At 49.6% G+C, this 23,635-nt stretch overlaps 10 protein-coding genes across 10 annotated transcripts; 5 read left to right on the forward strand and 5 right to left on the reverse strand.

Annotated features, from left to right (window-relative positions):
* Positions 1-369: 369 nt before the first annotated feature.
* Positions 370-2,535, forward strand: M438DRAFT_354720 (uncharacterized protein; the record flags this gene model as incomplete). Its single annotated transcript, XM_029906975.1, has 1 exon — positions 370-2,535. The coding sequence occupies one exon, from the start codon at positions 370-372 to the stop codon at positions 2,533-2,535; it is 2,166 nt and encodes a 721-aa protein (XP_029761864.1).
* Positions 2,536-3,500: 965 nt separating this feature from the next.
* Positions 3,501-4,046, reverse strand: M438DRAFT_354721 (uncharacterized protein; the record flags this gene model as incomplete). Its single annotated transcript, XM_029906976.1, has 1 exon — positions 3,501-4,046. The coding sequence occupies one exon, from the start codon at positions 4,044-4,046 to the stop codon at positions 3,501-3,503; it is 546 nt and encodes a 181-aa protein (XP_029761865.1).
* Positions 4,047-4,610: 564 nt separating this feature from the next.
* M438DRAFT_271192 (uncharacterized protein) lies at positions 4,611-7,071 on the reverse strand (the record flags this gene model as incomplete). The annotated part of the gene is made up of 2 exons (XM_029900461.1): positions 4,611-6,970; positions 7,041-7,071. 2 exons carry the CDS (start codon positions 7,069-7,071, stop codon positions 4,611-4,613), a joined length of 2,391 nt encoding a protein of 796 aa, XP_029761866.1.
* Positions 7,072-7,609: 538 nt separating this feature from the next.
* M438DRAFT_354723 (uncharacterized protein) lies at positions 7,610-8,854 on the forward strand (the record flags this gene model as incomplete). The annotated part of the gene is made up of 1 exon (XM_029906977.1): positions 7,610-8,854. The coding sequence occupies one exon, from the start codon at positions 7,610-7,612 to the stop codon at positions 8,852-8,854; it is 1,245 nt and encodes a 414-aa protein (XP_029761867.1).
* Positions 8,855-10,343: 1,489 nt separating this feature from the next.
* Positions 10,344-11,974, forward strand: M438DRAFT_344951 (uncharacterized protein). The gene has a single exon (XM_029905335.1). It carries the CDS (start codon positions 10,358-10,360, stop codon positions 11,765-11,767), a length of 1,410 nt encoding a protein of 469 aa, XP_029761868.1. The 5' UTR covers positions 10,344-10,357; the 3' UTR covers positions 11,768-11,974.
* A 678-nt stretch (positions 11,975-12,652) lies between these two features.
* Positions 12,653-13,670, forward strand: M438DRAFT_354725 (uncharacterized protein; the record flags this gene model as incomplete). The annotated part of the gene is made up of 3 exons (XM_029906978.1): positions 12,653-12,700; positions 12,749-13,411; positions 13,659-13,670. The coding sequence occupies 3 exons, from the start codon at positions 12,653-12,655 to the stop codon at positions 13,668-13,670; spliced, it is 723 nt and encodes a 240-aa protein (XP_029761869.1).
* Positions 13,671-14,351: 681 nt separating this feature from the next.
* Positions 14,352-15,151, reverse strand: M438DRAFT_354726 (uncharacterized protein; the record flags this gene model as incomplete). Its single annotated transcript, XM_029906979.1, has 3 exons — positions 14,352-14,894; positions 14,941-15,067; positions 15,117-15,151. 3 exons carry the CDS (start codon positions 15,149-15,151, stop codon positions 14,352-14,354), a joined length of 705 nt encoding a protein of 234 aa, XP_029761870.1.
* Positions 15,152-17,891: 2,740 nt separating this feature from the next.
* Positions 17,892-20,159, forward strand: M438DRAFT_271199 (uncharacterized protein; the record flags this gene model as incomplete). The annotated part of the gene is made up of 2 exons (XM_029900463.1): positions 17,892-18,092; positions 18,174-20,159. Coding segments are annotated over 2 exons (2,187 nt in total), but the record flags the coding sequence as incomplete, so codon positions are not given.
* A 132-nt stretch (positions 20,160-20,291) lies between these two features.
* Positions 20,292-20,684, reverse strand: M438DRAFT_354728 (uncharacterized protein; the record flags this gene model as incomplete). The annotated part of the gene is made up of 1 exon (XM_029906980.1): positions 20,292-20,684. One exon carries the CDS (start codon positions 20,682-20,684, stop codon positions 20,292-20,294), a length of 393 nt encoding a protein of 130 aa, XP_029761872.1.
* Positions 20,685-22,365: 1,681 nt separating this feature from the next.
* On the reverse strand, positions 22,366-23,591 carry M438DRAFT_354729 (uncharacterized protein; the record flags this gene model as incomplete). Its single annotated transcript, XM_029906981.1, has 1 exon — positions 22,366-23,591. A coding segment is annotated over one exon (1,226 nt), but the record flags the coding sequence as incomplete, so codon positions are not given.
* Between the last annotated feature and the right edge of the window lie 44 nt (positions 23,592-23,635).

Below are 23,635 nucleotides of genomic sequence, written 5' to 3' on the forward strand. Positions count from 1 at the left end.
TAGCAGTATCCGTAGAATGATGTTCCAGTGCGTCACTTTCACTTTCACGCTCATTTCACTTTCACTTTCACGCTCATTTCACTTTCAGCTTCGTTTCTCCTCTTCCTTTCCGGTTGGCTGAAGGCCAACTTTCCTACACTTCTACACCTCCTCTCCTGTTTACCACTCCACATCTGGCAGATCTGCCACTTGATCACTCCAGATTTGGAACATCCACTTTAGTCGCCAATCAGATCTCCATTCTAAAAACATCCCCAACGCGCTGCTTGTTGGTCACCATCATCATTCACATCAACAGATATCTGTGAGTTGTCCCCAACCTCCATGAAAACAGTCATAACTCACCATCAATGCTAGGATTTGCCCATCATGACTTTCCGATTGAAAAGCTTCTATTTTCAGTACAAACGAGCAGAAGGTGGTGTCTTTCGATGGGTACGTCACGCAGCAACCACACAACAATTACCAAACACCTGCTCCGGCTACAAGGCTCAAGTCCAATCCATCAAGATCGAGACTCCTGGACACATCCTTCGGAATCTTGCTCGAGTTATTGCCATTCGTCAGAAGTGCGCTAGGTTCTACATCGGAAAGCGCGACAAAGACACACAGAGGGAAGCTGCCATCCGCAGTCATCTGCACTGGATCAAATTCCTGAATGAGATCTATCGCATGCTTGCCACGTCCAAATCCAACAATCCCGCGCAGGCTGCTACTGGCGAAACCAAAAAGGATTCGAAGCCGATCAATCTTCCAAGAAACACCTGTTCTATCAACTCATTCGAGGTGCTCGAAGTCCATGTGATAATGGAAGGGCTCGAAGAAGAGTCTCCTCCCAAGGAAGTGCTTGCCAGACCTGAATCAGATCCGCCGATTCCAGAAGAAGCTGAAGACAAATACTTTGAGCTATGGTGCCATCAAGAGTTTTTACAATCTTCGCGTGATGGACTCAAGAGAATGCTGGACAATGTCAAGGTCAGCAAAGGCAGTATAGACGCGGCTGGCCTGATCGTTCATACCGTCCTTCAACATGTGATCCAGACCGATCACGACTTTGGCATCCGGCACCCACAGTTTACCAACCACAAGATGGTGTGCGAAGCTTCAAATATTTCGGTGGCCTCCCTTGGTATGCCCTTGGATGAGGAGGGGAAATCCCTGACTGCCACAGAGAAGGCCCAGGTTGCTGAAAGTGGCTGCAACTCCATCCAGCTCTGGCTGTATGCGCATCATCTACCAAAGTCGGGGAAAACCGCCCTCAAATGTTTACCTCAGATCTCTTGGTGTGCTGTTGTTGCACGATACATGCCCGAAGTGATGAAGTTGTCGTCTCCACGGATCTCGACTTCTCACCACTTTATGCCGCTCACGTTGATATCGCTCGCACTCAAGGCAAGAAATTATCCTTCTTGTGTGCCATTTATCGTCGAGGTCTTGGAGCATGTTCACAGAACGTTTGGTCAGTGCGGCAAGCTACTCTATACCACACTCGAAAGACTTGTCACCAACATGGAGCGTTATCTTGACATCACCGACAAGATCGAAGGCGACATGAAGGTGACCAGAAAGTCATTGGAACCCGACATCAAGGCTGCTGCCGAACTTCTCAAGACCTCTTCGCCTCAAGAGCTTGAATTCCGTCAGTCAATGGTTGTGGCGTTAGGTACAATGATAAGACACATTTCGTTGGACACATACCAACTGGGGCTCGTCATCAACTCCTGCGAGGCCACGCTCTTGAGTGTAGCTCATCTCTACTGCGCAGCAAAGTCGCATGATTTGCTGAGTGAGACTTGGCCTGACATGGAACATTTCTTGGGAACTTATGCGACTGGAAAGGTCAACCCTAAAGGCAAATCCTACTGCCTGACATATCGCTCGCGCTGTCCTCCCAAATCTATATGGTCTTCCTTCCTCCTCGGAATTGGAGTCCCTTTCGGCCAAATCTCAAGAAACATCTTACCAAATGACCTCGAAAAGCTCCGAAACAAGGAATACACCATTGCACCAACTTCTATGGTTGTTGCTGAGATCTTTTGCCAGGAAGACATCGAAAAGCGAGCAGGTAGCGAAGCCGACGGTGCAGACATGCTCGACATGTATTATCGCTTAACAGGCTCGAAGACTCCGTGTGTCAATGAACTTCTGGCAAAGATGGTTGAGTTTGAAAAGCAACAAGATGAGCTTATCCATTTTGATACAGTTCCAATGTTTGTACTGGCCGACGAGAACATCGCTACAAGCACCAAGACCAGTCTTGAAGTGGTTGGCGAAATCTTGAAAAGCTTTGCTGCTACAGAGGACTCTTCAAGACTCAGGGCTTTCTGGGCCAACCTTACCCCCCATATTCGAGAGCATGGAAGAGATGGCTTGAAGGGGTTGGAGGCGTGGAAAGAGATCTCTTCTCTTTACGGATCTGGAAGTGAGAAGCAGAACGTTGCAGAGAAGCAAGCGACCGAATGGGTTCTCCAGATTCTGCGAGGGGAGCAAAGCAAACTGCCAGATTACATGGAGAAGTATCTCTTGGATCTTTGATTTCGTCTCATCATGGGGAACATGGCATGGGTATAATCGACGACCATAAAAGGAATGGAAAGTCAACTTGCGATGACCAGATCCCTAGGATGGGAGGCCATGGCTACGAGGTCTAGATAGATAGCGTGGTGTTATCGAAGACTGCTAGGTCGAAATTCAAAAGTTTCTCTCGTCTTCCGTGAACAAGATGTATCGCACACTCGCGTTAGCCTGGAGGGACATGGAAGGACCGTAATCTCCCAACAGCAAAAGTCCCCCAGGATTCCTTCCTCTGGACCCGTCAAGCAATGAGCAAAAAGCGTTCTACCTGAATAACTTTGTCCTCATACCACAACCACAACATTGTGCATCGGCTAGCCATATTTTTCGCGGCCTGTGCTGCCGTCGCCGGCGACGACTGCTCTTTTTGTGCTTTGGTATCTCATGACCACATGACATGTTCATCGCCTACCGTCCCAGCCTGTTCATTTGCTGTGCTGTTGCCGCTGCCGATTCGTTGCCTTTACGCCGCGACGAGCAGAGAGGGCAAGGGACGAAGCGAACCACGTCGGTATATTCCGATTTCTGTAGCGGTAGTCCGGCTGTCGTGTCGAGGGGAGGGACATCGGTCGTGCAGTTGTCCGGTGCGGAAGTATAGTTTCGTCTGTATCGAGACGGGGAGGACAAAAGTCATATTAGTGGATCTCCAAGTCCGATCTATCTTCCACTTATTGCGTCGAGGGGAAAGGCGTCGGTCATGCATTTATGCAGTAGAGAAACGTAGGTTTGCCGACGTGGAAACGAGGAGAGAGTGTCGACAGAGGGGACTAAGCGAGATATCTACCGTGCTTCTGTGGACATCTAGACAAAATTGAACATCGCTGTGAACTTTTAAAGAGAGCTAGATTGATGGAGCTTTGATCACGAGAGACACGAGAGTTTGTAGCCTTCTTTCCTTTTTTCCAAATCCACTTCGCTTTTGCAGCCTAGCCATCAACCACAGCCAACCCCAACATGCCACCCACCAAAATGGGCACACCACGCAAGTAATTCAACCACTCAAATCTCTTCACCATCTTCTTCAACTCCTTCTCATCAATCTCCTTTTCCCTGCCCTGCCTTTCCAATTCCGCCATCTCCCTCAGAGGGTTGTTGCAAATCGGCAACATAACTCCAGTGATAGGCCCAATAGCCATACTCAGCGCAGCCGCCAGAATCAACCCATTTCTCCTCGTGATCTCAGTTCCGAGCACTCTCACCACACGACCAGCAGGAGAATGATAAGCCAAGAAGCTAAGATTTGCTGCTGCGAAGACGGCGGCTTGGGGGAAGAAGTGGCTGCCACGACTGAAGATGAAGCGAATGGCTGGTAGAGTCGAGGTCGGATTGGGTTTTGACGATTCTTGCGAGCGTGCCGAGGATGAAAGCAGAGGTGTGTAGAGTGCTGAGATTGAGATGATTGCTCCTGCTGTTGCGATGGAGACGGTGGGGCCGAGAATTTCGGCTATGCTGATTGCAGTAGTGGTGTCCATGATTGATATAGCACGTGCAGTTTTTGATATAGTTCAGGACGTGGAGTTGCCGTCAGTGAATCCTCGAAGAGGCAGAAGTTTAAGACGATGGTTTGTTGATGCAAGAGTCTGCGGGCGGTAGAAATTGTCGATTCGGTGTGCTTCTCGAGCTTGTAGCAGATGCTTCAAGTCCCTTGCGTAGATATGTGAATGTTGTTGCAAGCCAGCAGGAAGATTGGTAACTTTATGTTCGAGGATGAGGTGAGGTTGAAGGCATACGTCATGGCAGGGTCACAGCTGACAGCTACGGATTTTGATCAGTCGGGTTTTGATTCCGAAGCATCCGCAATCCGAATCCCAAGCATGACTCAGAGTACTGGAAGACAATGAGCACACGAACGAGTAGTTGAGGGGATAGTCCGAGTAAGCATTGTTGGATGAACATGTACCGCTCCAGGCAAGTTGATAAAGCTTTGGGGCAGATCGGTACCTATCCGACCAGGATATTGGAGATAAAAATGGGTATGAAGAAAGAGAGCCATAACACATCAACCAGCATCGTTTCTAGGACACCGGTCCAATTATCTAGATGATCTCCAAGTCATCGCTGTCGCTGTCAACAGGCAAAATCACCCTGCCATCACCCAAGCTATCTCTACCAGGCTCTCTGATGCCCTTCGCAAGTTGGAATCTTGCCTTCTTAGGGCTCTTTTCTCCAGCACCAGCGCCAGCGCCGGCCATAGAAGAAGAAGCAATAGAGCTAGGTCTTGCATGTGTATCAATCTTTGTTTGCCCCTTCTCAGGACTAATCTCACGCTTGCGAGATTGGTCGCCCAGACCTCGCCTTCCATGGCCACCCCATCCCATGGCTTCGGGACCTGCAGCTGTGGTCTTGGTGCCGCCAGGCAGGACTGAGAAAAGCGCCCTGCGGTTCTTGGCTGGGCTCAGACGGATATTTGAGGGATTCTTGTTGATCAGACCAAGTTCGGCGGCGGTTGGTTTGTACAGTGGTGCGTCTTCGTTGGCAGAGCTTGACGCAGTGTTCTTGTTGCGCTCATGTGTGCCTGATGAACGCTGCAAGTACTCTGCGCCAATGCCATTGCCCATCTGACCAAGCTTCTCAGCAAGTAGACGATCCTTTTCCTTGTCTTTCAAGCGACGGCGCATGGCTTCTGCTTTACCGAAATCGTCCGAGTCGAGTAGTGATGCGGTTGTGCGAGAGCCTGGAACCATAAAGTATCGCTCGTTACTTTCGTAGTCTTTCTTACTAGAGTCCTGTCTGCGTTCGAAGTGACCATTAGGCAGCACTCTAGAGTTCTTCTGGTGCTCGCTGTTGGGACGATACATTGTGTTGACTTCCATTCGTGAAGCTCGCGTCTTGCTAACAGCCAGCTCGACGTGAAAGTCGCAGAATTTGTTTTTGCGCGCGTTGACCCATGAGTGACATTCTTGCCCGTTCTTTTTCAAAGCTGTACAGAATCCAAGGTCCCTTGCGGAGCCAATCTCCATGACAGAATCTTCTGAGCTAGCGAGCTTCAAGCTGAATTTACCGGAATGTTGATTCGTCTTTGGGGGCATGATGCTCGGGTTGAGCATGGCAACGACAGTACCGGGTGTCATCTTCCAGAAAGCTTCGAAAGCAGTGTCGAAAAGGAACAGGTCCACCTCCCACTTCAGATCAGTAAGCGTCATGACCATGAACTTGGTTGGGCCAGAGTCGTCATCTTCCACGGAGGAGGTCTGCTTGTGCTTTGGGCGGGTGTCGTATGGTGTCGACTTGGAGGCGATAACGGCAAGGACGACAAAGTCAGTTTCGCAATCCGGAGGTTCGTATACGGGTGCTTTGACTTCCTTCAGCAAGCGAGGCAGTGTGTAGACCTCTTTGCCGTCCAAAGCTCTTGCTAGTGTTGTGTGTGGGATTTTTCGCTTGGATAGATGTAATGATGAGAAGCTTTCGAAGCAGGATCCATCGGTCGAAGGTTCGGTAGATGTGTTCGTCTCATCGTAAGAGAAGCCCTCGGCCGGGCGGAACGATCGACCTCTGACTTCAGATGTTGACGAAGAGGGCTGAGGAGCACGCTGGGATACGGAAGTACTTTGTGAAGCTGACGGTGTAGGTATTGAACGACTGAAGCTACTGACACTGCTCTCCGAAGGTAGTTGTCTGGTTGGTCTATCGCTTTGTGTACGTGACAGTTGCGGTCTGGATTGTGCTGCCTCTCGGCTTGCGCGAGGAGTGGCTTGCGCGGCGAGTCCAAAGCCTTGTGACCTGGAGTTTTCGATCCTTTCATGTTTTGCTTGTTGTTGCTCTGCAGAAAGGCGACTGGCAGCAATTCGGTCGCTGAAACTTTGCTTTGGTCTTTCGGGTACTGTAGGTAGCGTCGTTCGTGTTGTCGTCTTGCTGGGTACAGTTGTCCCATTCCTAGCTCTTTTCAACGAGACATCCTTCGCTCTGAGGCCTTTGTCGATGCCGAGAAGCACGCGTGCTGGGGATGTTGGACCAGGGAGAGGAGGTGGTGGCATGTGACTTTTGATTGGCGATACCGTCACTTGGACTGCAGTATCAAAGGTTGATGCATGCGTCTTCTGTCTCTTCCGTGGCGAGTTGCTGTTTTCCGAACTGGGTCTCGAGTCGTCATCGTGGGCAGATTGCGACGACTTTTGTTTCTGCAGTTTCTTCAATCTGAGCTTGGCCTGAATGGCTTGGAGTTGTAGTTGCAGGATTTCCTCATCGTCTTCATCGCCATCAGACATGGCCATCATGTCTTGGAGTGCTTTGTTGGAGGAGGGTGGTTGTTTGCGAGGCGAAGGAGAGACGTCACGGTCGCGATCTTGACTGATGCGATCTTGGTGTTCTTGCCAGCGTCTTTTTCCATTCGGCGAACTGAGCAGCGCTTCGAGAGGAGATTTCGGCGGCCAATTGGCGTTGTTTTGAGTGGCCGTGGCTGTGATGTGGTCAGCACTGACATGGTTCATGCTGGATGCTTGACACAGGGTCGAGAGGAGCTTGAATACCTTTGGCTTTGGGGGACTGGCGAACCTGCATTTTCAGGATATAGCTAGTTTGATGCTAAAGAGTCGACGGACGGTCAACATGACATATGTACACAACGGTGCGACTTTGATGCAAGTGATGCAAGGTCGAACATCAGTGTAACCCGCTGTTCAAGTCAACCGTGGTACGCTGTGCGCCGCGATGTTGTCTGGGAAATCCGCTGTTTTTCGGCTCCTTCGAAAAGCCACCGGCTAACCTTGTTTTGGCTCGATTGTGAGAGGTATGATATCTTCCCGTGACGATAGAGAATCAAGTGTGTCTTGAAGAACATCCGATGATATATGACAACCAGAAGCGTTTTCTCAAAGATGATGATGTCCAATGCAATTAAATCATGCAGAGCCGGTGCATCTGACCTGCATCACAAACCAATCCCCAATTTCCAGGGTCCAAAACGCCAAGCAGACACGACACGCGTCGCACTTTGGTCACTTTTGGGAAGTCTAATGACTTTCTTCCAAAAGGCGCGTCTCCTGGCAGAAACGCTTTCCAAACATCTGTTATTTTGTATTTTCAAACACAGTCCAACATGAAGACTCGAGCAACAAAAACTTCAGCGAAAGCTGCAGAAGTCGTAGAAGAAAAAGCCATTGAAAGTGCCACCCTCGAACCAAGCAGCAACAACCCACCTCTTCTATTCGTTCTGCCGGAAGGAGCTTCTCCAGACGCTCGCGTTGTTACCCTCCCAAACCCAGCAACCTCTGGCCCCACACGATACTTCTTCTGCCCAGAGAAAGGAATTCACGAGTTCACCAAAGTCGCCGCTCCGAAGAAGACTCCACGTAGTTGGTTAGTCGCTCCCGATGCGTCTGCCTCGGACAGTTCAGCAGACGAATCGCTGGTCTCGAAGGGATACACTGTCGAGAATGCCGACCTCTTCGTCGCAACACCGGTCGACCCTCTCTTTATCCTCTTGCCCGCCTTGATGCCTGCTCCGGACTCGCACGAGCAACTCTTTCTAACCATTGACGACCACCTGGACAAGCTGGCAGAAGAAGCGAAACATCTCACACATCTGATCCGCTCCATCAAGATCCAAGAATCCTTTGAGAAGAGAGCAGATGCTGTATGCGACAATGTGGACCTTGGACACGAAAAAATGTTCCGTCTTTCCAACGAGAAGCTCCTGACCGAGCTCGTGAAGAAAGCCAATCGCATGGCCGCGAATGGTCTGCCCGCTTCAATAGAGAGTCACTTCGTGCAGGAAGCTCTACGTATACCCATGATGGCTGTACAGCGTACCGAATCGCAAGAAGAGGAAGCCTCACCGCCAACCATAGACACCGACTCGACCACTCCCTCGACATCCGCCAACCAATCACAAGTCTCCGCTGTCACCGAGGCCACCTCCCTGACTTCAGCCCCAGAGTCCGCCCCCGCCAATGTTACTTCGCTCCTCCGCCTCCGTACTGCCCTGAATCTCCTCCTCTCAACCTACATACCCTCGGCTCTCCACACGCCCCTGAACACTCTCTTGAAGTCGTCTTCCTCGCCCGTCGACTTCGCACCCCTCGAGTGCCACCTCTCCCACATCGCCGACCAAAAGCGTCGCGCACAAGCATTACGTTCTCTTTCGGACAATATTTCTCGCAAACGCAGCGGAGTCAATGATGAGGAAGCTGAAGAGAGAGAAGCCACAAAGAGGAGGAAGAAGGAAGAAGACGAGGCCAAGAAGAAGAACACGAGTAGAGGTGTCAAACAACTGGGCAAGGTCAACACCACGGGTATGATGAAGTTGAGTTCATTCTTCACGAAGGCTCCGGCGAAGAATTGAGGAATATGAACGATGTGTATGTTTGAAAGGTTACTGTTGTATCATGCTTCATCTATGTTGTGCTCGCTTCGTTGCCCCAATATACCGCCTTTTGTCGTTCGTTCACCGACAGTAACATTCACTTTGACAACAATTCAAGCCATTTTATCTGCGGTGACCATCTCCGCGCGACTCACTGTCCTATTCTCACTCACACTCCGATCTTCACTTCGACTCTCACTTCTTCCCAAAGACATATATATTCTGCTTCTCCCATCCAACCATCCTTTCCTTCTACACACCACTCCGCACCACACCTTGTCGGTCAGATTTGCACTATTTTGCGATCAGACTTGCTCACTCACTCCCATCCCCTTGGCCAGCTTTGGACAGTCATCCACATCTGCATCAACATTCTCAGTATCTCCACACCTTCACGTTCTCTTCCCGCTACAGCACACACCAACAAACAACACCATATCTTCACGTCTTCGCGCCAGCCCAAGTCTTTCCAAGCACCTGGTCTCTTCGAGATCTCAGCAATATCTGGCTTGCTCTTTCCAACCTCACTCAATCTCTCGGATCTCAGACAACAACATGAGAGGACCTACCGACCTTTACTGGCGCTACAAAGTGATAGAGAAGGGTGTCTTCATCTACATCTACAAAGTCCCACCCAAGACCGCTGCCGGACAACTCGACACCTGCAAAAAGATCGCGGAAAAGGTCAAGACCATCAAGGAAGGCCCACCTGCATATGTCATCGTCAATCTCCAAGTCGTCATCGAGTTGCGCGAGCTCTGCGCCAAATCTTTCGAAAATGACCTTTTTGCCACCGACGAGGTCAAGGCTGCTGTCAAGAACCATCGCTACTGGATCAATCTTCTCAAGGGGATCCTCAAGGACTTCACCGAGCTCGCCCGCAAGGCCAGAGCTAGACTTGAAAGCATGCCTAAACGCAAGTCCAACCAGAGCAAGAAGAAGACAAACAACAAGCCTGCCACCCCAGCATCCAGAGTTGACGCCGAATCTTTCAACCCCTTTCAGCTGCTGGAGGTCGAGCAAATCTTGAACAAGGCAGTCGACGACCAGCCCGACGTTGTCAGATCTAGCGTCAGCGGACTTTCGACCGACCCTGAAGAGAAACTCTCCATGCCAGAGGAAGCTGACGACAAACTCTTCAGAGTCTGGTGCAGAATTCAACACCTTGCCTCAGGTAGAGATGGTCTCTTCAGGCTCTTGGACGAGGTTCGTCTCGGAAGGTTCTGCTTTGAAGGAGCTTCTGTCATATGCTCCAACATTTTCAGACAGATGGCTCATAGTCACGTGCGTTACGCTGAAGAGAACCCAGATCTCACCGACCACAGTGATATCTTGACATTTCTCAACGTCCCCGTCGAGCACATGCATCTCCCTATCGAGCAACGTGTTTTGACCAATCGCGAAAAGCTCTTAGTCGCAGAGAGCGGCAGCTTGACCATGGCTTGTCTCACTCTTGCCCACGCGGAAGGAGCCACGGAGGCTATGCAGTATGCCGGATCTGACTTCTGCAGATCTGTGCTTGGTCATGCCAAACCCTTCTTCGCGATTGAATACCGAGATGAAAATTCAATCACTGCTGACGACTTTTATTGGAGGCAGATGTCCTGCTTGGCCAAGGTCGACGCATTTCCTTCCTACATTCCCTTCATCATCGAAGTACTCAGCGCTGCGCACGATTACTTCTTCCACGGAGCAACCAAGATCTTCAGAAACCTTCGCCGAGCATCACTCATTTGGCATGGCGCTCTGGTAGTTCAGTCTCTGTACGGCATAGGTGGCGATCTGAACATCGTCACTGACGACTGTGGACCCATCTACAAATATCAAAATGAGGATACCTACGATCCTGAGGAGTTTGCCTTCTTCAAGACAATGCTGATCACCATGGGCGGTCTCACCAGAAACGTCAAGTCCGCCCACTACGCACATGGCTTGGCAACCTACAACCAGAACTGCATCATGTTGGCAATTGCACACCTGTATTGTGCTGCCAGATCTCACGGCCTCATTGCAAAAGGCGAAACCTGGGTCGACATGGAGTTTTTCCTCAATAAATTCATTCCGCCCGGAAGCGTCCGCAATCTGCAGGACCATGCCTACGGACTTGGATACGGCAAGAACTGTGACCCGAAATCTATCCTGACTGCTTTCCTTCTTGGAGTTGGGGTCCCCAAGCGGCTTCTTGGCATGGATCGCTCAGAGTTGATCAACGGGATCCATGAATATCGCCTCAAGTCTGATGTTAAGCATGTTCAGATCACTCCTACCTCAGATGTCTGGATCCTGAGCCACGGCAAGCATTTGAATGCATTCCACGAGCCTCGCGTCGGCCAACTGGATATCTACCATCGTCTCTTCCGCTCCGAAACCCCAGGCATGCAAGAGCTCATCGACAAGATGGGCGAACACGAGATCCAGCAAGACGATCTACTGAACTTTGATCTCAAGCCCCTTCTCAGCATTGTCAAGGGAAGCCGGTTGGATAATGGTCATGGCAACGTCCTTCGTACAGTTGCAGAGACTCTGAACAAGTTTGCTAAGAGTGGTGATCCTGGACATGTCAGAGCAATCTGGAAAGAGTTGGTCCCTGGAATCAAGGAATCTGGAAGTCAGGCCACAAACGGACTTCTTGATTGGAAGGCTTCCGTCAAGCAATTCGGCCCATATTGCGGCAGTGTGGCTGTCAAGGAGCACAACGAGGGCATTAAGATCGTGGCAGAAAGATTGGCTCTCTTGCGCTTATCTGTCCAAACACCCGAAGAACGCGAGCTGCTGCACCACTCGGAGAAGGTCTACGACACCATACTGAGAAAGAAGGGCGAGATCGAAGCGTTCATCACCAGGTCCACACACGAGGAGCGCGGTGACCTGCTTGACACCGTACAAAACTGAAAGACAATATTCCGAGCCTTCATCGTCAACAGATCCGACCAATTATCGGTATGTAGACTGGCCAGGCCTCATCAGAATTGAGACCATCCATCTTGCGTTCCTCACACGATATTGAAAGAGCCAGATCTCCATGACTTGAAGCCTGCGCTTCAAGCCACCAGGAGATTTCACATTGTTCTCACAAGATCTGAGGCTTTTCTTCCAGAGACAGGGCCTTTTCCAAAGTTAAAGGCTTTCTTTACGTATATAGTCGAATCAGTATCACGGCTATCAATTCAGTTCTTCATTTCTCATTTCTTCATCTATACATTGGGCCAGCGCGTTAAGCTGTGTTTATACTTGGGCCTGTTTGCGTTGTGAATTGATTTATTGTCTGGTCTGGCCCTTCTTTACTTGGTGAGATTTGAGGAAGGAAAATGCATTTGTCACATGCTTGCACGTATTGAAGCAGACACACCCTATCGCACGAGAATATTCTCGCCAGTCTTCTCGGGCGAAATATCTGGACGCTGTTGTTACGAAACTCCTCTTCCACGGCTGCTTCAGACAACATATTCACCACACCACAGGGTCTTTTGCCCTTCTTACATGTATCAGGTACTTCCTTGAGTACGTGTGATAGATTTCCTGGATGATTGATGATGATCTAAACAGGTGGTCGCGTCAGCTAAGTAGCGCGAGGTGCCGCTTCCACTTCTCGGTGTTCAACGCGCCTTCCTTCTCTTCTTGAATGTCTTCGCGCCTTTTGCAACACGCAGTCTCTCTCACCGACATCATTCTTCGTGCAGATCCCTCCCACAAACCAAAAGATTGCGCCGCACATCGAAAAGCAAATCCAAACCACTTCCGTTTGGAGTCCACATTCTCGCCTCCAGTCCTCTCGCAATGGCAGCCATACTTCCCGAGATGCCTGACTTCGTCACTTCTCTCGAGGTAACCCAAATCTTGTCCTCATCTCTCCAAAATGCTGATTTCCTCTAGCTTCGCCAAGGCCCAATCGACCAAGACACCATCGGCTGGTTGAACGCTGTGCAAAGCTGTATTGATGCCCTCACTTCATGGGATTGCACCGACAGAGGCCTCATCTACGCTCGTATTCACGAAGACGCGACTTCCTGTACTCTCGCTCGCATCACTCTGAGATCCAAGGGCATCAACAATGTCAAGCCCCAACACATATACTTCAAAGAGGATCTCGAGCCCGCTATCTCTAAATTGCTGAGACACAATGAAAGAACCCGGATCGCGAATGCCAAGTTCTACGGCGAAGGAATTCCAGCTTCCAACGACGAATTGGAAAGCCCGGAGCGCAAGAGAGGAGAGACTGATGCTGCACATGCCACGAAGAGATTCCGACATGAGGTCGACCACAAACTCGAGAGTCTCATCATTATGCTCTATGGATTACGCGCATGGGCACACGACGAGTCAGACGGATCCTCCGAACATGCTTGTGAAGGTATCCTGGAGCTTTTCGTGGACGCCTTGGGTGTTCTGGAAGGCGAGAGACAGGATGAGAGATGTTGCGAGTTGAAGGTCGAGAGACAAAAGAAGCAAGCGCTCAACCAGGAGTTGGAAGCCCTGGTTGAAACCCTTCACACTCTGCAGAAGCGTGTTTGCGAGGACTTTGGAATCAAGCACATGGTTGCAGAGCTGGGACTGGATGGATATCCAAATGGATATCCAATGGATATGAGGTTGGATATAGGTTGGATATGGATATGGCCCTATATCCAATCCAGTCCAAATTTGACTGGATATCCATTGGATATCCAGTCTAGTGTCTTGGCAGGCTTAATTAGGCAAGGTGGCTGCTAAGGACCCCTCATCTAATGCAAAATAGAAAAACTCTGCCGTGATTCGAACTGCGGTTGTTTCAAATTTTAACTAGGTTGTTTCTTAACATACTACCTTCTCTTTAACGATTGGACCTTAATTGCCTAAGAGGTGTTTTATATTTTTTGAAGTTCTATATTACCCAATGCGGTAATATCCAATGGATATGACTGGATATGACTGGATATCCAGTCCAAATGGATATCCAGTCATCGGTGGATATTGACTGGATATTGTGGACTTGGAAAGGGGGTCCTCTAGATATGGATTGGACTGGATAAGTTGGACTGGATATCCATCCAGTCCCATCTCTGCATGGTTGTCCGTCGCTTGTTCCTTGAGCTCCACGGCGAGATCTTGAAGTTGATGACGAACATCTGAGGGAGTGCCTGAGAGATTGGGGCGACGCTGGGCAGTAAGACACGGCTCAGGTGAGGGGGTTTGATCGGATTAGAGAGAGGTCTACACGGTTTCGCTTCGAACAGATTTTTGTTTTTTGCTTTGCACTACAATTCAACAACACAGCTAGTGGTCGTCGCATCAAATACCAATGTCCACTTATTACTGATGACAGTCGAGACGTTGCTGATATGATCTGGGATACAATGAGTTTGATTGCAAGTCGGCTTCAACTATCATGATGTATAGCGCCGTCTGCATGAACATGCAAAATATTACATACCGTTTTCACTTCGTCAAGACAAGTCTCCTCGGCTCGCGGCACATCTCAACCCCTTCTGGCCAGTCATTATCTCTCAAAGGTCAACCTGCCTTGACATTTGTGGTCAACTGAAGGTCCCTGAATCTTGACCCTGCATTTGAAGCAGATCCTGAGTGTTGCTACAGTCGTGCAGCCCAAGAAGATCTCCATCAGAGTTCCGGAAAGAGATCCCTCCTCTTCCTGGAATGACTTTAAACTCTTGTGTTGCAGAATGTGATAGATGTTGTGCTTCAGATACTTGTCAGCGGCTTTGCGGAGGCGATTGTCTGCGAGTTTTTCTCCGTAAATCATCGCGTGAACCTCAAAAAGCTCATCAAACGGTCCGTCCAGGATGCTGCTGGACTCTGCTGCGTAGTCCTCGAAGTTGTCCAATATCTTATCTCTTAGACTTGGGCAGTCATACTTGTCGGCAATCTTGAAGACTGATGCATGGAAGGCAAGATTTGGACCTTTGTTGGGGCCAATGATGGAAGCGTCGTTGTATGGGAGCTCGTAACAGTGATGGAGTAGGGCGAGCACGGCTTTGGGGTCTTCGTCAAAGTCAAGTTCGATGGTCTTTCCTTTGGTCTCCTGTCATATATTAGCGATGTCATCACAAGAAGGAGGTTAGACAAACCAGGAATCCCTTGGTGAAGGCTTTGAGGAAGAACTTCGATCTCAAAGCAAGGATTGCCTTGTGGGCGTAAGTCTTGGTCTGACGATAGTTGATTACGACATCGTGATAGTTCGGATTGTCGAAAAGCCTAGACTGGGTCAGGTGGGGCGGTGCATGTATGACAGGGAAAGACTTACACATGGTCCGCCACTACCGAGGGCGCACTTCCCATGATGGATCTGGAATGGAGAAGATACGAAAGGGTCGATGTGTTGGATGTTCTTGTTGCAGTTGTAGAGACATGAGACAGTTGCAAGATTCCGAGCGTTATGAGATCTGGCGGAAAAAGCAGGCGCGACTGTCATCTCGCTGTGACTTTTATTGAGCTTCGACGACATGTTGAGCAGGAGCGAATCTGTCCAAAGCGGTCCGGAAAGCATACATATCGTTGACAAATCTACCTGATAGAAGGGAAATCTGTCCGTCTGAGATGGATGATGTTAAGAGAGCGGTACATCCAGCCGTGTAGAGTATTTATACCAAACATTTTGATGACTGACCATCTTGCTGCGATAAGCTTTCTTTCAATGTGGTACATGCTAACACTTGAACGTCTTTGTTCGTATGTCTCTGCGTCTTTCTTTACATCACTCATCGATCTCAAATACACTCAACAATCTCAGATACACTCATCAATCACACTTACTAGCAGCCCTGAGCTTGAAGATGACCATGACTCAACGCCCACTCGTTAAATACCAGTCATGGAATGTTCCTCCAGTATAAAGGGCCATCAAGACGATTAGACACCTTTCACGGCACGAGAAATTATAACCACAGCGCCCAAATTCCCATACTGAAGCATGGCCTTGCACTCCATCAAGCAAAAAGCACGCAAGATAAGGACTGCTCTTATCCTCGCCGCTCTCGCCACAGTAATTTTCACATCTGCTACGCCATTCAACACCGCCTCAACTCTTCCAGCCGAGCACACTCATAAGCCTTACGATACTGTCGACCACGATTCACCCTTCAGATACACAAACAAAAAGACCTCAACGACGAAACCAACGACTGCCTCTTCTATGTCCGATGCTGAAAAAGAGAAACCGCTATTGGGTCTCGGCATCAGAACTATGACCAAGGGACCTTCATCATCCACACCTAATATTGCTTCTACTATGTCTGATTCGGAAAAAGAGAAGTTACTTTTGGGTCGTGCCTTTACGGGACGCGCCAGAAAAGCTTCGAGATATCCGTCCGATGCTGATTCTACACTCTCCAAGTCGGAAAAGAAGAGACTGCTTTTGGATCTTCCAACATTGTCAGCTCAGTACAATCTTCGTCTTGGTCGTTGTTAGTTCTTGATCAGCGGGCCCCTTGTCCAACTCCTGCCGCCATGCATAGTGTTATTCGGTCTGTAGAAATGCACAGTATTTTTAAAATTACTCTAGTCGTCCGTAGAGAGCCGCTTAATATCACGCTCTCAGTGGAGGGCTGCCCTAATTTTAAAAACATCGTGCATTTTTGCAGCGTGCGCGTGACAAAGGTCTGCATACGGGGATGATCTCCTTCGAGGGCCCACCATCTCACGTCTGCACTTGACACCACCGTTCTGATTGGAAATTATTGCGGTGAACTCTACCATGCACGCTACCACCTTCCATCATGTTGCAATATGCGTGCCCTTGTCAACTACTCCTTATCGGCCCCATGAAGCTCGGTTTCCCCGCTCGAAAGCATGCCGCTCTCCTTCCCGATCAAGCAGGTTCTAAGCAGACGCCCCACTAACTTTTCTTAATGTTTGTCGATCTGCCACCATCGCGTCTGCTATCTCGTAAACATCTCTCGCGACTGTCGTCCGTCGGACCTCTGGAATGGCTCGCCATGCTATCAACACGGATCACGGACCAGAAACTTGATACAGACTGGCATGCTACATACAAAAGATAATCTAACCTGGCGCATGGCTAGTCCTACTCTGGACAATTTCATGGCAGCTCGCCAGATCTCCGAGTATTGGCGTGATTGCGGGTATTGTGACTGATATTATATGAGCGGGATCGTTTCGGGTGGCCATTCTATAAGTACTGTACATTTCCGCACTCGAGACTTGCCCTTCTTTGCATCCCTCATTGTTCTTACGACTTAGCAGAGATGTTAGGCACTCTTTCGCTTACGCTGTCTATGCTTGGTGCAGTGCAAGCGGCTCCATGGTATCAGTCGGCATCTTTCGCTCATCCCGGCTGGTCTTCTGCGGTGTAAGTCACCCTCCCTCACCGAATCGCCTCAACAAATCAGTGGCTGCCGGGATGCACGATGGAGTCTGTTCTACTGCGTCTGCTCAGTGAGAGTGTACACAATTCGCGCTCTCATTGGAGGCGCACCTGCTTCCGAAAAACATTGTGCAATTTGATGTGTATCAAGAACAGGTGCTGAGTGGTGGGGAGCAACGAGGAAGAGAGCAATTATGATAGCATCTCAGCCATGCGACACCGACGCAAGAAGCACATCAAAATGCACAAATGTATTTGGAAATGAGCGAAGGTCTCACAGTGATGAGCTACTCGACACACCCTCATCGGAAACGACTTTTTGTGGATTCCATCTTGCATCTTCTCAGCCATGAGCGTGAGAATGAAGTCCTTGAAAAGCGGATCTAACATAATCACAGAGTAGTTACGCCGGATCAGCCGAAGCCATCATGGTATCGCCCATACCCTATTGGCTCCTCGCACATCATTCATTGGAGCGCTCCTACTGGTAACTCGACAGGCTCGGGCACTGGTGTTCTTTCAACGGGTGTCGTCCCCCCTTATACGGAAACTGGGTCGACGACTGTTGGCACCACCGATTCTGTACCAGCCACTATCACCACCACTGCAACAGCTACAGCTGTAACCACTGCACCCACTGGAACCAGTTCGGCCTTGGCTAGTCCTTCCTCGTCGACGCCTGGCGGTCCAGATGCTTGCGCGAGTGTGTCGAAGCTTGTAGCATCGTTTACATCCGCTTCGCCCAAAGCTACACCGACTGTCCCAGCCGACATTGCGTACGAATGTCTCAATTCCATCCCATTCAATCAGAGTGCTGCTTCTGATCTACTGGAGTCGATGAGGCCTTATCTCAATTGGCAAACTACTATTGCCTATCTCAAGGACCCTCCAAAAGACGTGAGTAGCGAAACTGACCCCATGGCTCAGATTCACCATACTACCGTCGAGGATGACTGAGATGCTGACTTCTTGCTCTAGTATGCAGACAAGATCCAGCCGCCATACGACTTCTGGGGCATCTTTGACGCCATAGAGGCTAACGTTGCCGCCGGAGCTTATGCCAGTGAATACGACTTTGGTTGGGATGTCTACGAGTCTTTCCAACAAGCACATGACGGTCATTTCAACTTCGTACCAGACAGTGTTGGAAGTGTCTTTACTTTTGGACGAACTGTCCCACTTGCATCCGTGTCCGAGGATGGCAAGAGTCTTCCAGTCATTTATGCTTATGCTGATATTCTTGCTGCGTCATTTGGCAATGCTTCATTCACACCATCCTCTATTGTTGAGATTGACGGACAGAATGCTACTGACTTCCTGCTTGACTGGTCGCAGTATGGCTCTCTCCAAGATAGAGACGCCCTTTGGAACAATCTTTTCTACATTCCTGCACAGGTCTCTCTCGGCTCATCTGGTACTGGTACTGGCACCTTCTCTGGAAGCGGCCGTGGTCGCTACGTATACCCAGGAGCAGCAACCACATTCACCTTTGCCAATGGTTCTACTGTGACAAACCAGAATTTCGCCAGGGTATTGGCCAATTTTGGCAACATTACATCGGGAGCCGATATCTACAAAGAGTACTTTGCGGTCCCGTCCGATGCTTACGCCAAAGCCCTGAGTCTTGCTACATCCACCACTAGCAGCGCAACTAGTTCCGCTACCAACGGCTCTTCTTCAAGCACCTCATCCGCAGTCACATCATCGACGCCCGCACCTGGTTACCCTTCTCCAGTTGTGCGCCAGTCTAACAACCTCAATTCAGGCTATTTCCTGGATCAGCCCGGCTTCGAAGACGTCGCAGTTTTGGCCGTCCCGTCATTCGTTGGTAGCGGCGATGTTGAGGTTGAATTTCAGAATGTGAATAGCGAGTTGATCGCTGCTGCTCTCGCGGCAAACAAGACGAAACTAATCATCGATGTCTCCGCAAACGGCGGTGGTACCATTTTGCAAGGTTATGACCTCTTCAAACAGCTCTTCCCTTCCATACTACCCTATGGAGCCACTCGGTTCCGCGCACATGAAGCTTTCGATATCTTGGGTCAAGAGTATTCTGCTATCGCTGCAAACTACACACGAAGCTTGAATCAGAGCGATGACATCCTGGATATCGAGTCTTCAGCCTGGAACTACCGCACCGATGCCGACATCAATTATGAGCCTTTCACAAGTTGGCCCGAGAAATACGGCCCTCACGAGTTTGGAAATGACAATTTCACCTCAATCATCCGTTGGAATCTGTCTGACGTGCTCACCCCTCTTAACTCTGGTGGCATCTACGTATCTGGCTACCTCAACCGCTCAAACATCACTGTACAGCCCTTTGCCGCCGAGAACATTGTTGTGGTATACGACGGTTACTGTGCATCCACCTGCACAATCTTCTCCGAGTTGATGCGCCAACAAGCTGGCGTCAAAACGATCGCTCTTGGTGGTCGCCCAAACTACGATGGAATCCAGGCAGTTGGTGGCGTCAAAGGCACAAACGATTTTCCCTGGTCGTACATCTTGAGCGCTGCCGAAGAAGCATTCATCTACGCCAACTCTACTCATCAGGAGGAGCTAAACAACACCGCTCTGGGTGATTACTCACAACTTCCGCTATACCGTAGTTCTTCGGGCCCTGTCGTAAATTCACGAGACGGTATCCGTGAGGGCGACGAAACAGGAACGCCTCTGCAATTCGTTTATGAGCCAAGCGACTGTAGAATCTTCTACACGCCTGCCATGGTTGTAGACCAAAGTGTAGTTTGGCGCACTGTTGCCGACACCGTTTGGGGTCAGTCTGATGCCTGTGTTGCGGGAAGCAATGCCTTCTACGGTAACAAGACCAAGAGAGATGCCAGCATGACGAGAGTGCATGGAGTGCGCAGAGATATCGATATTGAACAGGCTTACAAGGGACTTGATGTGCACACAGAGGAAGGTATCGTCCTTGGGGGCGACTCCATCATGCTTCCTTAGTAAGATGAAGCAACATATACTGTGAACAAGAAATAGATGAGAGTTGCATGTATCTACCGACTGTTCATGAGATTGTACAGTCCGATAAATATTTCTTCTTAGCTACAGCTCAACTTCCATTCCTCCACTACACTAAGGCTGCTTCTTACACATCTTGCCCTCAGCACCCCTGCCGATATCATGACCACCACAATTTTTATCCATCCAAGTGGCCCACTTGCCCTTGATCAATCTATTGTCCGTCCAAGAAAGCTTGTTGCGCTGACACACGCAAGGAAATATGACATCTCTCCACCACGAACCCACACGGCTCCCGCTAATAGGATGAGGATTTTCCAAATTGCAGACTTGGTCGATTGATAGCTCTTCGGAGTTGTATGTGGGGCCATAGTGTTTCCAGTCGGTGTTGAGGCCGCCGATCTCGATGCATTCTTGGAGTTCATGGGGGAGGCCGGATATATCTACTGCGGCGAGAGTGGTGGAGGTGGCGGCCAGAAGCGCGAGAAGATATTTGGTTGGGCGCATCTTGTGTGTTGTTTGCGTTGTGTTTGTGATGTGTGTTGTGCGAGTTATTGTATACCACTTGTTTGAGGTGTTTGGGGCTTCCTGAGATGCTGGTGATGGATTTTGTAAGAGCAGGCAAGACTTTGAATGATGAAGATACTGAAAGACAGGCCTCTACTTAAAGGAAAGTAGATGGATTGGTGACTCAGGATGAGTCGAGTTGTGAGTCGCGTCGATTTCAGTCATGGGACTCAAACTCTCGCATTTTGAGGTTGTTACCTGGATGTAAGAATGTGACTCTACCATAGCTTTCACAAATTGGTTCTCCGACTGGTTGCAGATATGCGGGTGACAGTTAGATCTGTCGTCAAAAGGCAGGAAGGTGTTAAGAGAGGAGAGAGGATCCATGAGATAGATGGGACTTGCTTTTGCCAGGGTTTATATTTACTGCTGGAATGGCACTTTCGTCCAGCCGCAACGCGGTTAGCCAATCATTGTAGCCGGGGCCCAGCACAGCTGTGGCAGATCCGTAGTACGTGGTTGGTGCACACCCTTTTTTCGCCTATGTCGCGAGTCGATTCGCCTGGTGATCAACTTTTTGCTTTTTGCCATTTACGAGGCGAAAATCCGGCTGTCGTGTTGAGAGGATGAGTATCGGTCGTCGGTCGTGCAGTCATACAGTAGGGACTAGGGAGACGTACGTGAAAACGAGGAGAGAGTATCGATAAAGAAGACTACGCGGGAGATCTGCCGCGCTTCTGTGGACATCTAGTCAGATCTGAATATCACTGTGCATTTTTACAGGGGGCTAAATCGACGGAGCTTTGGCTAGGATACAAAAGTTTTCCGATAGTACTTCTCCTATACTACTACATTACCCCTTAACAAGGGTTGAGAAAATAGGTTTCCCGATGCAAGATACACTAACGAAAGTATACGTCAAAAGGCAAGAAGATATTAGGATGGAGGTGTTTGTCCACAGAGAGTGGAAATATTTCGTGCTCTCTGTGGACGTTTGCGAGGATGCAAAAACCTTCTTGCCTTTTGACAGGGGGTTTGAGTGGTGTGTGGGAGGCTGGGAGACATCCGCAACTTGAATGCTACATATTAGTAGCCATGGAAGTTATGATAGCAGAATGGCAGAGCCGACATGAGTCGAATTCAACACCCTTGATAAACACTATGGGACTCGGGCATGGAGATTTGGAACGCCAATCGAGGGCAGAAGTAACGGGGAAGCAACCAAAGCGAGCGGGATATGCGATCTGGAACGCTACCCGGGGAGTGAAGCGGGATTAGGAGCTTTGGAAATTACATAGATGATTTCTAAGATCCGGCGAAGGGGAAAGTTTTCGAAATTTCAACATCATCACCTCCTCCCTATGAATATGAAGGTAGCGGCAGTCCAAAGCCCAGACATATTTACTTCTTTGTATTTCATCATTCAAGCATACGAAAATGGAACCTTCAAGATATTTAGATCTGTTGAATTAGACATGTCGAGAGCTTATGATATTTGATCTCCTCTGAGCTTCCAGGGCTAGCTATCATCTACTCGGCTAATGCATACTCTCAATATTCACTAGCAACTCTCAGGGTCCTCTCGTTTACAGCAAACCTCGTCATCTTCGTCTTTTCGAACTCCAGCCAGTCTCATCCTCATCGTCTTCTCGTTTCAGCAAATCTCATCATCCTTCTCGGTCTAGGTCTTGGTCGTCCACACATCCTTCTCGAGAAGCTTGCGACTGATCAGCTTCTGTTTGGCGACAAACCTTCCCAAGATGCCAGACGCGTCTGCCACAGCCTGCGAGGGCAAGGGGAGAACGACCAGACTTCCCAGGCTCTGCACAACGCAGATGTTGTTCTCGTTCGAGCAACCTTTGCAAGCAAAGTTACCCGGTTCTTCTGTTGTCCAATTGTGGGAACGCTTCATGAGCATGCTTCGGAGACACCTATCTTTGGTGTTTACGGACAGCCAGTCCACAGACTTCCCCTCGAAGTACTTCACGTGTGATTCCCAGATCTCTAGCATGGTATCCCAAGTCTCGTCGACTCCGGCATTAGTTGCCAGATCGCCAATCTCGTCCACCCAAACCTTGAGTCCCTCTCGAGATCTTCTGGCTGGTGGTTCCTCGGCGGGTGGTGTGGATGAGGGCCTCTTCCTAACATTGGAATGTTGACGAGATCCATCCGATGGTGCAGTTCCCTCCGAATCGTCGTCACTGATCGAGCTGATGTCTTCGTTTTCGAGCGACTCGTGCTGATCGGGCTCGTCTTCGTATCCGTGTTGCACAGGATAGTCAGGGTCCGCATCCGACATCGAGTCTTGGAACGGAGCAGAATTTCCACCATCGAAGTTGACATCATCAGTGATAGACTCTCCCGAGAAGCTTTGGTTGTCTTGCGCTTCGGTGTTGTCTCCAAATGTGTCATCGGAAGGTTCAGCCAAAGCGTTGAGTATTTCTCCATGTGATTGAACAGTCGTTTCAACTACCGTCAGGTTTTCTGCAACCATCGAAAAACCCTCGACCTTCATGTCGAGCTCATCGAGGCGAGCAGTCAGCTCTACCACCTCCTTGGGGATGTCCTTGTGGATGCGAATGTGTGTTTTTGCTTCCGGAGCAAAGCTCAAAACACTTTGGAATGTCGCCTCGAGCGAATCCATGCGAGCTTTCGTCATTTTCAAATCTTCAATACTAGCTTTGCGATTGGTCTGCTTTTGCGCAAACTTGAAACCCTCCTCGGTCTGACTGCAGACGCCATCCAGCTCTTTTACCCACCGGCTCATGTTCGATATGACGCCTTCGAGTAAATTCGTATGCTCGGTCTGCTTCTCGACACAGTGGGTAAGGTCTTTGCCAGCCGCCTGCATGTTCGTGAAGGATGTTGCTGCGGCAAGTCTTAGGGCCTTGACGTCTTTCTCGAGACCTTGGAGTGTGGTCTTGGTCTCTACGTGGTTCCTCGACAGGGTT

Source organism: Aureobasidium pullulans, assembly GCF_000721785.1.
Source record: "Aureobasidium pullulans EXF-150 unplaced genomic scaffold scaffold_7, whole genome shotgun sequence".
NCBI classification, from domain to species: domain Eukaryota; kingdom Fungi; phylum Ascomycota; class Dothideomycetes; order Dothideales; family Saccotheciaceae; genus Aureobasidium; species Aureobasidium pullulans.